General features: G+C 40.3%; 1 protein-coding gene across 1 annotated transcript in view; it reads right to left on the bottom strand.

Moving 5' to 3' along the window:
• The window catches only part of SLC15A5 (solute carrier family 15 member 5), a 52849-nt gene that overhangs the window by 17438 nt on the left and 21176 nt on the right, over window positions 1-14235 (bottom strand). The window contains exons 4-7 of the mRNA XM_063308822.1: window positions 10058-10278; window positions 7691-7877; window positions 2046-2234; window positions 595-726 (exon numbers count right to left, since the gene is read on the bottom strand). Of these exons, the coding sequence (XP_063164892.1) occupies window positions 595-726; window positions 2046-2234; window positions 7691-7877; window positions 10058-10278 (729 nt within the window). The remainder of the gene's footprint in view (window positions 1-594; window positions 727-2045; window positions 2235-7690; window positions 7878-10057; window positions 10279-14235) is intronic.

The raw sequence follows: 14235 nt of genomic DNA, 5'->3' as shown, positions 1-14235 counted from the left end.
TATGGAGATCCAGATTCTGGTCCCAGCCATGGAAGCTCACTGATTGATTTGGGGATAGTCTCTCTCTTTAAGCCCAATCTATCCTATAAGTTTGCTGTTGTGGGGGAAAAAAAGCAGAAGGAAGGAATGGAATACACCCTGCATTGAACTTCTAGAGGAAAGGTGGGATGTAAATCTAAATATAAATAACTGCCCTTCCATTGTTATTAAATAGCATAGTATAGCATAGCAGATAATACCAAAAGGCTACCAGAACTTGGAATATTTTGACATTTCTATGTTATCGTTCAGTCCTTCATGCATAGATGCATAAAACACTTGCACAAGGGCTTTTCACCATTACTGTGTGCAGGGGAGTCAGATGTGATAGGAATAGAAGCTGAGGAAGAGTGGACATGCAGATAGGCACCCAAAAAGATCTCATGATGATCTGCCCTACTTAGGTGAATGGGAACTGACATGTTTCTTTATAGTAAAGCATTTGGCAGACACTAAATGGCAGTCAGTGGCAGTCCCCTATGTAAGAAAATGAAAGAAAAAAGTACAAAAGAATAATCAGATCTAAACACAGCCTATATATATGGGATACTTTACCTTGTGAACCAATGTATGTTGTCTGGATAAGGAAGGCCCCCATAATACAGCCAACTCCATTGAAGAAACTCAAGATTTGCATGGCAACCCCACGAATTTGGCCAGGCAGAAATCTGAATGTAATGAAGGCACCTTTGCAAAGCAAGGGAAAAAATAGTTATGAAGGAGAACTGTACTGGGGATGAAGAGAGCCAGGCTAGAGTAAAGGGAGGTGGACTGGGACTAAGAAGACTTGGCCTGAAGTCCAACCTCAGCCATGGAAGCTCAATCAGTATTTTGAGGGTTAATCAGTATCTCTTGGCCCAGTGTTTCACAATCTCAGCAACTTTAAGATGTGTGGACTTCAACTCCCAGAATTCTGGGTAGGGAACATGCTGGCTGGGGAATTCTGGGATTTGAAGTCCACACATTTTAAAGTTGTTGAGATTGAGAAAACGCTGTCTCAGCCCATCCTAGCCACAGGGCTGGTAAGACAATAAGCTTGGAGAAGAGGATACTATGTATTAGAGCTTGTGCATGCTTCAGAAATGCTTTGGAAGAAAAGTACTTTGGACCTAAACAGGACAGGTGCAGCACCTCTCTGCTATTTGTGAAAGTAGCCTGATTTTTTCCAGGCTTCTGCATGAACCTGAAAAAAGATGCTGCTCCTTTAAGGAGCACACACTTTTTCCTCCCCAAGTCCACCCAGAAGCTTTTCAAAAAAGCAAGTGGCTTTAACAAATAGTAGAAAGTGATCCTATTTTGACACGAAGTCTGCTGAAGCACTTCTTTGGAATCATTTTAGTAGTGTGCACAGACCTCCTATGGAGGAAAGACAGGAAACGTAGTGCAGCTAGCAAACAATCAAAAAACAGGGATGTTTTTGCTGCAGCTCCATACTTGCAGCAACGCAATAGTTGCAAGGCAAGTGTACTTTTGTGTTCTGAAGGGAGGGGGAAAGGCAGGAGTATATCAACTATGTTTGCTTCATCGGTCACCCGGCTTCCGCTGGCTCTTTTCCTTTCTCCACAGATTAGAAATGGGCAAAGCGTCCCCGTGTGAGGGAAACAGCTGGAAAGTCCTCCATCCATAAAATTGCCACTGAACCCTCACAGAAAGGGCTATCTGGTTGATTTTGGAAAGTAGCATCCTGGGTCTTGTAGTATCCTGAAGAAAGGAAGGAGGTTAACCCTGTCTTCGGCTCCTTTGATCACATATAATGCAGTGAATCAGACACTTCTCCTAACAACAAAGAGCATTACCCTTGACCGAGCAATAATCACAAGGATGACAAATAAAAGCTCTGTCTGTAGGAATGATAAATACGGCTGCCCAGAAATGCAGTAGAGGAGCACCAGGGTGAGGACGCTAATAAAAGAATCCCTCAACCATTGCTGGTCAAACAGATGTCATTCTGGGCTTAAGTAAGTTGATTTGAAGATGAGGAAATGGGACAGAAAAAATGTTCTTACAGGTGGGAGTCACCAGAGTTTCTGCCACACCAAGCAAGAGGTACTGTGGGGCCAGATGGAGACACGACATGGAGGAGACCAGGAGAGCTTTGCCTGAAAGCGTCTGCTCAACCAGAGGGAAATGCTTCCTGCGTAGCTCAAAGAACCCAGCAACAACCATGGAAAGGGCGGCAGATGTGTTACCTACAACTGAGCATCAAACACAAAGAACAATTAATTTTGTATAGAAATATATAAATTATAGATTGTAATCTAAATTGCATTTACCATGCCGGGGGAAAAATCCTTTTTTTTTTTTAAATTCTAAACGTTTGCTATCTTAATTCCCAACTCATACCAGGCATTTTTCATTTACCATCTCTTCCACTGAAGAAGTTGTATTCTATCTGTATCGCTTTTTATGGGAAAAAGGGGACGTGCATTTTCTAGACCTCAAGCATTTTTATAGCCATCGCTTTTGCATGTTTTTAAAACTCTTCTTCTAGAATCATCAGCTGGCTTGCTCCACTGGCTGATGAAGTCATAAAGGTTTTACATGGCAGCTTTGCAACCATGAAGGTTGGTTCAGGAAAACTACATGGATGAAACAAGTCATGCTGTCACTTACAGCATGGCCCTACAAACAACATGCCTCTCAAAAGGCACCTGAACAGTTGGAGCAACATTCTAGAAATGAGGACTATTTTCAGCAACATTAAATTTTTAGAAAGCCAAACAAAGCCTCATTATCAAGTGGGTTAGATCAAGAAAACAAAAACGATATAGTCTCAGTCAGATACCTTCAATGCTTGTTGGGGTCAACAAAGAATCTTGGGAAATGCAAGAGGCCAAGTTAATTAAGGTGGAGTCTCTTTGAATGATTTGAAATGCTTTTCCCCAGGTTCCTTGCTACCTGGGCCAACTTGCCAATTTATGAGATAAGCTGCTGAAAGACTCACCTTCTGCCTCTTGATTATTGATGTCTATTGTCTCTTCCATTCCTTTCCCAGCCTCCTCACAATCTCTCACACCAATACCTTTATGTAGCTTCATTCATTCATTCATTCATTCTTTATTATTCAAATTTTGCTACCGCCCATCTCCCCCAAAAGAGGGACTCTGGGCGGTTTACAATACAATTAAGACTATAATAATAAACAATTAAGATCTTATAAAAACAATTTACAAATATAAAATACAATATAAATAAGTATAAAATCCAAGAGGTTAAAAATTCTGATCAGGTGGGAGGGGCTCTAAGGTGCGAGCCAACCCCATGAATGGTTGCCCTCCTTCCCACCCCATGTGAGACGGCAGAATCAGGTTTTCAGGGCCCTCCTGAAGGTTGGAAGTGAAGGCGCCTGCTTCGCCTCTGGGGGCAAGATGTTCCAAAGGGCAGGGGCAACTGCAGAGAAGGCCCGCTTCCTGGACCCCGCCAGATGGAATTCTCTTATCAACGGGGTCCATAACATGCCCTCTCTGCCTGACTGGGTGGGGGGGTTTGATGTTGGGGTCCCTCAGGTAGCCCAGCCCTATGCCATGTAGGGCTTTAAAGGTCATAACCAACACCTTGAATTGAACCCGGAAGCAAACTGGCACCCAGTGCAGCTTGCGCAGTAAAGGTATTATATGTGCCAATCTAGGGGCACCAAAAATAACCCGCGCGGCTGCATTCTGGACCAGCTGAAGCTTCCGGATACTCTTCAAGGGTAGCCCCATGTACAGCCCATTGCAGTAGTTGATATGGGAGATGACGAGGGCATGAGTGACTGTTCAGAGGGCTTCTCGCTCCAGGAACGGGCGTAACTGGTGCACAACCCGAAGGTGAGCAAAGGCCCTCCTGGCCACGACTGAGGAGTCGTGAGTCCAGAAGGACCCCCAAGTTACGCACCGGGTCTGAATGGGGCAGTGCATCCCCATCCAGAACTAAAGATGACAATTTCCCGGAAACCGAGGAGCCGTCAACCCACAGCCACTCCGTCTTACCAGGGTTCAGCTGAAGCCTGTTGTTCCCCATCCAGGCCCCCACAGCCCCCAGGAACTGAGAGAGGGCAGTCACCACATCACTTACCTCACCCAGGACGGAGATGTATAATTGGGTATCATCAGCATTCTGATATTATATATTAAGATTACTAATTAAAATATCATTTTGGGCCAGTGCAGTGCAATACTTTAAGCATCTGTAATACATGTTTGAACTATGAAATTATGGCCCATTCTTTTCCAAGTAGCACACCCAGGGTGGACTGACAGGAACAGGTGTTTTATACCTGAGCTACACACACCTGGGTTTTCAGTGTCCACAAGTTTCAACAGATTTTTCTATTTATTCAGGCAGCAGCCATGCCGAGAATAGCTTCTGTTTTTAGCCATGCGTTTACCCTTCTAGAAAGGGATGTACATTCTGTAATTCTATAAAGCAAAGCAATATTCTCTCTGCATTGACCTGAACCAAATTTCATACTGGAGTGCTTTGAGCAATCTATCAGTTCTGAATGATGCAGAAAGACATTCTTTCTTTGGAATATATGGAAAATTGTGGGGGAAGGAGGGAGGGGGAGGGTTTTAGCTTCTAACCCTGAGAAACAACCAATTTCCAAACACAGTGTATTGGAGAAGGAATATGGATACAATTGCTTTATTTATTCTCTGCTCTTTATTGTTAATTATTATTTGTGCTTTGAGCAGGAATCTCTGAAGAACTTTGGTGGTGCCAGGAGGAGGAGGAGGTAGCTTGTGACTTCCCACAATCCTCATTCCCCCAATACATCCTTATTTCAGCTTCTCAGAACTTATTTTGACAATTTCCTTTTCTATTTCTTTCTACATCCTAATGATTCTTCTGTAAGTTACTTTTTACACAGCAGGGTGATTTTTTTTTTCTGTTAATCCATCTTCAGTTTTGTTATGACTTCGTTGTGCTGCAATGTCACCTCCCCTCTCGTCAAATAAATGCTGGGAAAAGCATACAGTATCTCATTCATGGAAGTTCACAAACCACTGCGTGCACTGGACCAATGAAAGTGACTCCAGAGAAAGAGGAATCTAAACACTAAATATCTCTTCTGTGACACCAAGTGAATCACTGAACCTTTCAAACTTTTGCAGCATCATTAGACTTTGGGCCAACATGTAACTGGAAGAATTGCCAGCATCGTTATCCGAATCTTCTTTTCTGCAGCTCAATTGAGACGTTATTTTATTTTAAATCCTGAGTAATTGCCACCTGCTGTTTCATGAGCTTCTACTTTGCACAAAGCTTAGCAACAAACTTAATTAGGCTAATTCTAGTCAGATTAATACTTCCTGTCTTTCAGCACTGGCTGTGCCACATGCTTCGTGGCTGCCAAATTAAATGGAGGGATACAGGAAATGTTGATTTCTAAATGTGGTCATGCTTTAAAATGCACTGCAGGATGGGAGGGAGCTTAAACTGGAGGAGTATTCCAAAAGTTCAGTTCATGCAAATGGGAAGTGATTTCCAAAGCAGAAATGGGAAGCTGCTCTTTTATTTTAGAAGTAGACATTAGCTGGAAATGAGGGAAGAGGGGCATATCACAAAAGCAGAATTTCAGGAAATAGCCCAAATCTGTAAGGATGGAATCAGGAAGGCTAAGATTCAGAATGAACTGTGTCTTGCAATGAATGGTTACCAAAAATAACAAAAAGCGTTCTTTGGGTATGAGTAGAACAAGAAGAAAGTGTAATGGTATGTGGGAATGACCTTGGGAGATGCGGGGAAGAGATGCTGCCTAGGGAAGCATCAGATAAGGAGCGAGGGACTCAGTTACAGTGGCAATGGTTGCACCAACAGAAGAACTGAAAGACCAGGTTAGGGATAGATCATCATGGAGAAAACCTATCTATTGAAAATTACTTGATGGCACATAATTAATCAATCATAATCAAGGGGAGGTATGCTCGCAGACTTTCAGAACTTGAAGGGCTGTCACAGGGAAGAGGAATGTGCACTTATTCTCTGAGGGTAAGACAAGAACCAATGGGTAGAAGTCTTACAGAGAGAGATCCAAACTCAAAATAAGGAGTAATTTCCTGACTGTGAGAACATTTAAGCAATGCAACAGTCTGACTCCTGGAGTCAAGGGGGCTCCATCTCTGGAAGTTTTCAGTCAAAGGTTGGACAGCCATTTGTCTGGGATGGCCTGACAATTCCTACCCTGGACAAGGGGTAGAAGTAAAAAACTTCTAAGGTGCCTTCCAACCCTATGATTCTAAAATCATCTCTGCCTTGAGCCGGACAAGACACTCCGCTGTTCTGAGGGCAACACTATGCGTTAAACTCCAAAAAAATTGGTGGAGCCAATAAAAGAAAGGAACAGAACCTGGACAGTTTTTAGAAAATAATATTGAAATTTTGCCCTAGTTTAATAACCAATATATTGATATCAAGGTAAACCCTCCCTCGAATCAAGGCTGTTTCCTAGTAAATACTTCAGCACATCCATGTTGGTTTTTTGGCAACAACATGGAAATGATTTCACACTGCTATCTTCTGGGAACCTCTTTTGACTTTCCAATCAACTCTACGGCCCTGGGATTTCCTAGCAGTGTCCCATCCAAGTACTAATCAGCCCTGAGCCTGCATAGCTTCCAAGTATAGATAGATTGGCCAGGCGTTGCTCTCTGAAAAATTCATTGGCATATCAGTTTTGTTGGCTATGATATGAAAGTGGTTCACCATCACCACCTTCTGGGATGTTTTTTCAACTTTTCAGTCTGGTCTACAGCACTGGAATTTCCTAATGGTTGCTTATCAAAACAATAACCAGATCTGACCCTGCTTAGCTTTTTTTTGGTTCCAAGATGTTGTCACCTATCTTGACAGATACTAAAGTATCTTGTTTTAATTTTGCCTTTGCCACAGCACTAAAAATGGCTTCTGGCAAGTTACCATCTCAATCCAGGCTCAGATCTCTGCTCAATCTTGAGTTTTCTCAAACGGTTCTGATGATCTGTGCACTTGTGGAACAGGTCTCTGGTTTGGGACCTCATAAGTCAACTGGTTTCCCATAAGACCCAAGTCTGATTTATAACATTGCAATTAACTTCTGAATGTTTTATTGCTGGCTTCAGGCCATAAAAAGGGCACCTTCTTCCTTGGATTACTCTACTTTGAATTTGCAAACAGCAGTATGAAGTGGAGTGATATTTCGGCACATCATAGACTAAACTACTTTACCGGATTGTCATGAACTCCTTAAAAAATTGACAAAAGACATGTGCAATACATAAATAATTATAATGTTTCCTCAATTTGAAACATACATTGTTTAATCACTAGAAGTTATTTAATAAGGAAGCTTCCCAAAGTTAAGGATTCACAAATACTAATATTGTCCGTTGATGTTACTCAAGAGATATTTTTCATCACCTCATTAATTTACAGATGCTATTTGGATGCCAATATCCTCAAAAGCAATAGCTTTTCTCTAGAAATATAAGCATTATTTGCGTATTTTCTTTTTTAAAAAAGTATTGATTATATATACATACATACATACATATATATATAAATCAGGAAAAGAAGCAAATAAACAATAAAGAAGCAGATTATAATAAAGAGGAGGTTCACAAGCACTATAAAATTGACAAGGGAGAGAAAAAAAATGACCATTATTTCTACCTTTTTTTTAAATACTTACCAATGCATATCATAGGATACCATCCACTTGTTTTGGCATTCAACAGACAAGCATTGACACATTCCAGAAGAGGAGCCAGAATTAAAAATGGTAAGACACTTATTAAATTCATGGCAGCGATTGGCAAAAGAAATCCATTCAAATTCAAATTTGAATTCATTGTCTGTATATAATATCCTGATGGAATCTGAATAGCAAAGAGAAATGCTTTAGTCTGGTTGGTGACCCAACTTTCTTCCACTCATAGAACAGAACGTTTTTCTCCATTTTGTTTACCCCCATTTTTGAAGGCGTATGTTTCATTGCAAGCTAAAGTGAAAGAAACAGAGCAGGAAAGAGCAGGAAAACAGTGGAGAAAAAAAATATTACAAATTGTTAATACTTTAAGCATGTCTATCTAAACAGCTTAATATAGATATTTTTTTTAAAATCAGAAGTCTTAATAACATCAGAATACTTTTTTAAAAAAGGGATGATTTTGTTATAGTTGTGTTAGCCCATTAAACTAATTATTTCTTCCTAGTTAACAATTATGTATATTCATTTTATGAAGAACTGAAACGGGACAAAGGTCTGGACAGCAGAAACAAAAAAAAGTAACTAAGAGGCGGCAGCTCATTATTAGAGTTTGAGAATTAAAAGAATAACAGGAACGTAATCATAGGTTACAAGCTTATTAATTTAATAAAAACCATGACTTAATTCAAATCTTCTCTACTGACCCATCCATCATAAATTTAATTACTTCTGAAAAGCACTGAGATTAGGAGCTATAACTTTACTTATTTTAAAAAAAAGTAAATTCATTACAGTAAAATACTTTAACTTTACTTTTTTCTCTTATTGATTTTAATTATGCTAACCAGATATTTTTACAATTCAGAAGAGACATCTCTTGGTCAAAGCTTGGGTATGAAATAACTTATGGTACTCTAAATTTTTAATGGTATACTAAAACATTATATCTTTGATCTGCTGGTTAATTGCAATTTGTTGGCTATCCACCTGTATTCTATTGCTTGTATTACTTTGTTTTCTTTCCTTATTATATTTTCTATATTTCTTTAAATGTGTACTATCAGTTTTGTTCCTTTTGTTTCTTCTTGAAATTATAATAGTAATAAATGAATACATTTTGAACAAGAGAAAATACTCACGTATTATATAAAGGACATCATCTGCAGATGGGGGTGTCAAAAAAGATACAATGGTGAGTCTGAACTCACAATGGCTGCCACCCCCTTGACTTTATTAACCCCCCACCCAACCTGAGCAATGCCCCTGAAGAGCATCTTTTCTCAGTTCTCAACAAATCGTTGGTCATGAAACATCAGTTTTGGACATGATAGGGGCAGGAGAGGAAAGATCTCCTTCTCATCTGTTCTATCACTTGTATGATAGAAAATTGGTTTATAAAATCCAGGTATAAACAGACTTCACTTTGATAAGACCCATCTTCTTTTTTTACTAGAATGCAGAGATCATTCCGAACAAAAACAGTTGCAAAATGATGGTTTGAGCCAATAACTTAATCTATGAAATGAGCCACCTGCTGAGACAATGCTCAGGTATAGGTACAAATCTATATTTTAATTCCTACCAGTCAGATATTCCAACAGTGTAACTAAGAAGGAGATGCCTTGGCTGTTGAGAGAGAGAGAGACAAAAAGAGCGGAGCCAGAAAACCTTGCTGTTCTAGTGCGAATCATCACTTGATTTAGCTTCTACCCATCCCAGATAACAAATGTGAATGAATAAAATTATATCACTGTGAGAAAGAGAGAAAAAGTTCTCCCTGTCCACACTTTTCATGACAAATAAGACTTTTCTGTTATGTCTCCTGTTTCCTTCCTTCATTCTAAGCTAAAAGGCCCCCAGTGCTGTGGCCCTTTTTGGACACCCTGGAGAAGATGCTGGTGCTAGGGAGAGTGGAGGGCAAAAGGAAGAGGGGTCGACCAAGGGCAAGGTGGATGGATGATATTCTAGAGGTGACGGACTAGTCCCTGGGGGGGCTGGGGTGGTGATGACCGACAGGAAGCTCTGGCGTGGGCTGGTCCATGAAGTCACGAAGAGTCGGAAGCAACTGAACGAATAAACAACAAAACTGTAATCCCATAACAATTTTCCTTCCTTGCCCTTTCTGCATCAGGAGCATTAATGGGTTTTAATATAGTTGATTGAGATCCACTGTGAAATGCATTTGTAGCATATCTGTGTTGTCTAGGCCTTTGTGTTCTTCATAACATGGACATATCTATATTCTAAGAAGCAGCCATGACTGTTACAGATTAATGTGAACACACAAAAGAAGATTCCATTTTGTATCTGAACCTAACCTAATTTAAAGCAAAAGAATAACTCACTTACCTGCATAACACACAATCTATACAGGATTTGGAAGGCAAATAAAGGAAAGAGACGGATGAGCAATTTTGTGTTTTCCACTTGTGTTTCAGTGTAGTGGCCTCCATGGTTTTCCTTGGCATGGTCTAGCCAGTTTGCTACATTCCCACTGAAGTAGCGGCACTGTATGCAGCACACCTTCAATGCATTTATGACTATGCCACAGACAGTCAACAGGCAACTACCTAAGAACAAGACAGAAGAATTAATAATCTGCAACACCGATGGTACAAGACTGAATCTGCTGCTGCAGCACCTGGCACTCTCTATCTGAAAGCTTCGGCAGATTTCAACAGGTGAAGAAGCTAGGTCAGGGTCTCTAGCTCTAGTCGCTTAGAAATCTCTCTCCACAACAAAATCCAAGCTAACAGTTGAAAGGATTAAAGCATTAATACCCAGGGCAGCAAACATACATTATATGAAATGTACCATAGAATGGGCCACCCTTCATTCCAACAGGAGTTATTTGTAGACTGGGCTTCACCACAGATAAAGAGTAAGATGCTGATGTTAACCATATCCATGATAGATCTGCAAAATACTCAACTTTTTCTTACTGTTGACAGTTGCATCTTTCACTGAAAGCTGAGGACCATCTCCTAAGTGAGGGTCAGTACTGTAACGCCTGTAGGCATTATATCCAACTCCAAATGGCCTTCACAAGTGGAGTCCAATATTAATTTTCAAAAAAGGAATGAAAATTGTTGAATTTTTGTATTCCTCTCCAAACTTCTTGAGTGATTTGGGGTAAGAATGCCAAGATTTGATGACTTCCCATGATTTAGATCATTTCTGGATATGTACCTATACTAAAGAACAACTATGAGATCTTTTTGGTCCAGCCAAGATCTCTAGACCACTGATGGGGAAACTAATTATCAGGTAATGGGATGAACTTAAGGCAGTGGGCAGCCCTTTAAGTAGTTTGGGCCTAAATTAAATAAATAGCAGGCATTTCTGGGTCTGGAAAGCAAGCTGTAATTAATATCTATCTATGAGAGCATAAGGGAGAAACTCAACAGAGTGCCTAAAGTAAGCAGTACAGGAGGCAAACAGCAAGAGGAAAGAGTTGGTAATTGAACTAAGGGATTCTCAATGATACTCCACCTAATGAGAGGGGTAGAACAAGGGCTTAAATAAGCAACAGCCCAACAGGCAGTGTCCTGGGATTGATTTTCCTAGATCACCTGATTCCAGGTAACAATTGGGAGAATTCCAGGCCAGAGTCCTCTGGTTCCTTATGCTGTCCAGTAACTATTATGGCTACAGATCCACATATCTGCCAGATTAATATTCTTTCAATTTCTTACTTTGACCGTGTTAAATTTGTTTTACCCCATGCTTTTGATTATGCATTTAAATTTTTTTTGTAATACATGCCATACATGCAAATTGTCCAAGAAATTCAGTTTTTGCATGCTGTTTCCCTTCATACCATGTCCTTTCTCATATGGCTCTCAAAAATATGCACTCTTTTATGTACGTTCCTTAACTACTGATATTTTATGGCATATCCCTGGATTAGAGATCTGTGCCACAAAATCTAACAAAGTAGGAATGTTGGCGGAAAATCTACAGCTGGCTTATGACATTTGTTTGGGAAGTGAAAATTAGATCAGTTTGCAATGCAATATACTCAAGGCTTTTGGAGAATGCACAGAGTTATGGAGCTTATGTTTTTCACCTTGGGATAGGGTTGCCTTTGATGCTCAGGTGCCATATCAGCCTATACCTATTACAAATTTTCCATTCATTTCTGCTGAAAAGGAAACTGCAGAAAAATGGTTGCAAACATATACAGTCCTGTCCGGTGAAGTGAAGGGGGAATTCCATTTTCACTAACACTCCATGCATACTTTGGTCTTTGCTGGGGTATAATAAGGGCATTACTGTGTATATCTCCAGACCAGTGTTTCTCAACCTTGGCAACTTTCAGATGTGTGGACTTCAATTCCCAAAATTCCCCAGCCAGCATTGTCTGCTCCAGACATACACATAATACATACTGGAATTTTGGGACAAAACCACAGGAACAGACTAAAGTATGTTTTATGAGCAATACTCCTTTCCCACCTTTCTACCTTTTCTCCTTTAAATCTTGGCTCTGCTGTTCTCCTCTGACCTTGAGTTAATCTATGCTTCTTAATTACAGTAGTTTAAAAGGCTATATGGCTCTCTAGATGATTCTCCCCATCCCTACCTCCATCTTTGGTCAACTGCCAATTGTCAAAATTATAGCTGAACAAAGACATGCAAATGAAATCCTTGCTTGACATATGCTTGGCCCACATGTGAAAAGAAGAAGGCTTCTTTAAAATAGAACTCAGTAATTTCTTTAAGGTCACCTATGGACTTGAATTATTGGCTTGAGAGAGAATTCTAGCCAACTCATCTTATTGGAAGAAGCTAAAACACGGTTATAAATTTAGCTATATAGGAGGAGGAGGAGCCCTGTTTGAAAAATGGTCAAAAGGGGTCTGAAAAGGAGACCAAAAAAAAAAAAAAAAATCTCCAAGGAACCACCATCATATCAAAAATCCGCTGGGAAGATTAATGCAATCCAGAGAAGATTGGTTTAGATTTAAATCTGGGAAAGTTTAGCCCAAATGACACTTTTCTCATAACTCTGACAGCCTCCGGCTTCACATAACAAACTGGATTAGGCTAAAATTGGGTTAATAGGGGAATATCACCCATGGCCTGAGCATGGGTTACCTCAATTAGGCCATCATATAAATCATAATATAGTTGATTTCCTTGGGTAGTGCATGTTATATGAAGCAGAGGAATTGTGATTTGCTAACCCATGTATTTGCTGTTCAGTCGTCAAGTTGTGTCCGACTCTTCGTGGCCCCATGGACCACAGCACGCCAGGCCTTGCTGTCCTCCACTGTCTCCTGGAGTTTACTCAGATTCATGTTCATTGCATTGGTGATGCTATCATCACCGATAACCCATGTATAGGGATTATATATATATATATAACTAATATGCAATCAATCAATCAATCAGTCAATATCACATATAACACACACACAGACATATATAACACATAGATATATTAATACTATATATATATATATATATATACATACTGTGTGAATGTATGTATGTGTGTGTGTGTGTGAATATATAAAACCCATGTATAGGGATTAGTTTATTGCATGAAGCCAGACAGAGTGCTCTAAAGAATGTCCTTCCATAAAATAAGAATATTATTAATTTAGGAATTGCCTATGTTAACTAGACACTGTGTAACGATAAAATTCAGCCTCAATTCATCATCTGTAAAAGGGGATCCATGGCAACCTCATTCACAGAATCATCACTGAAAGGGAAGTTCAAACCCTAAGACTGGTGCTATGATCAAGTCCGGAGCACATCTGTAAAATAATAATGATCAGGCAGCTGGGAAAGGAGGAACCAACGCTTAATGGTGGCTTGGTCTAGAGGTTAAGGTGTTGGACTAGAAACCAGGAGACCATGAGCTCTAGTCCTGCCTCAGGCACCAAGCCAGCTAGGTAACTTTGGACCAGTCTCTCTCTTTCCGTCTTAGGAAGAAGGTGGCATTGGCAAACCACTTCTGAAAATGCTTCCAAGAAAACAAGTCCATGCAGTCACAGAAGTCAAGACTGACTTAAAGACAACCCCCCTCCCCGCACACTGTTTATGACACCTTATAGCAGCCATTTGGGGAATGGGCCAGTCCCTAGCAGCCATTTTTCAAGAGCAATCCCAAAATGGTCTCAAGATTGCACATGTGTCCAGTAGGCCAAACTAGAATGGCTTGTTCTTGTCTATCTTCAGTTTCAAGTCTGAAAGACATGTGGACTTCAACTCCCAGAATTCCCCAGCCAGAATTCCCCATGCTGGCTGAGGAATTCTGGGAGTTGAAGTCTACATGTCTTAAAGTTGCCAAGTTTGAGAAGCACTGCCTTAGACTATTCTGCTAAAGCAAGGGTACAATTCTTTAGCAATTACTTTAGGGAAAAAATCTCAGCAGGTGTTTGGCTAACCTTGGCTGATTTCAGAAAAGCTAAGCAGGGTCAGAGAGAGCCAGTTTAGTGTAATGCTAAAATGCGCCTGGCTAAAAAGTTAGAGACCCTCCTGCCTTAGGCACGAAGGTGACTTTGGGCCAGTCC

Source organism: Candoia aspera, chromosome 7 (assembly GCF_035149785.1).
Source record: "Candoia aspera isolate rCanAsp1 chromosome 7, rCanAsp1.hap2, whole genome shotgun sequence".
In the NCBI taxonomy this organism is placed as follows: Eukaryota; Metazoa; Chordata; class Lepidosauria; order Squamata; family Boidae; genus Candoia; species Candoia aspera.
Note: the sequence above shows the minus strand (reverse complement) of the source record. Positions and strands in the feature narration are given on the sequence as shown.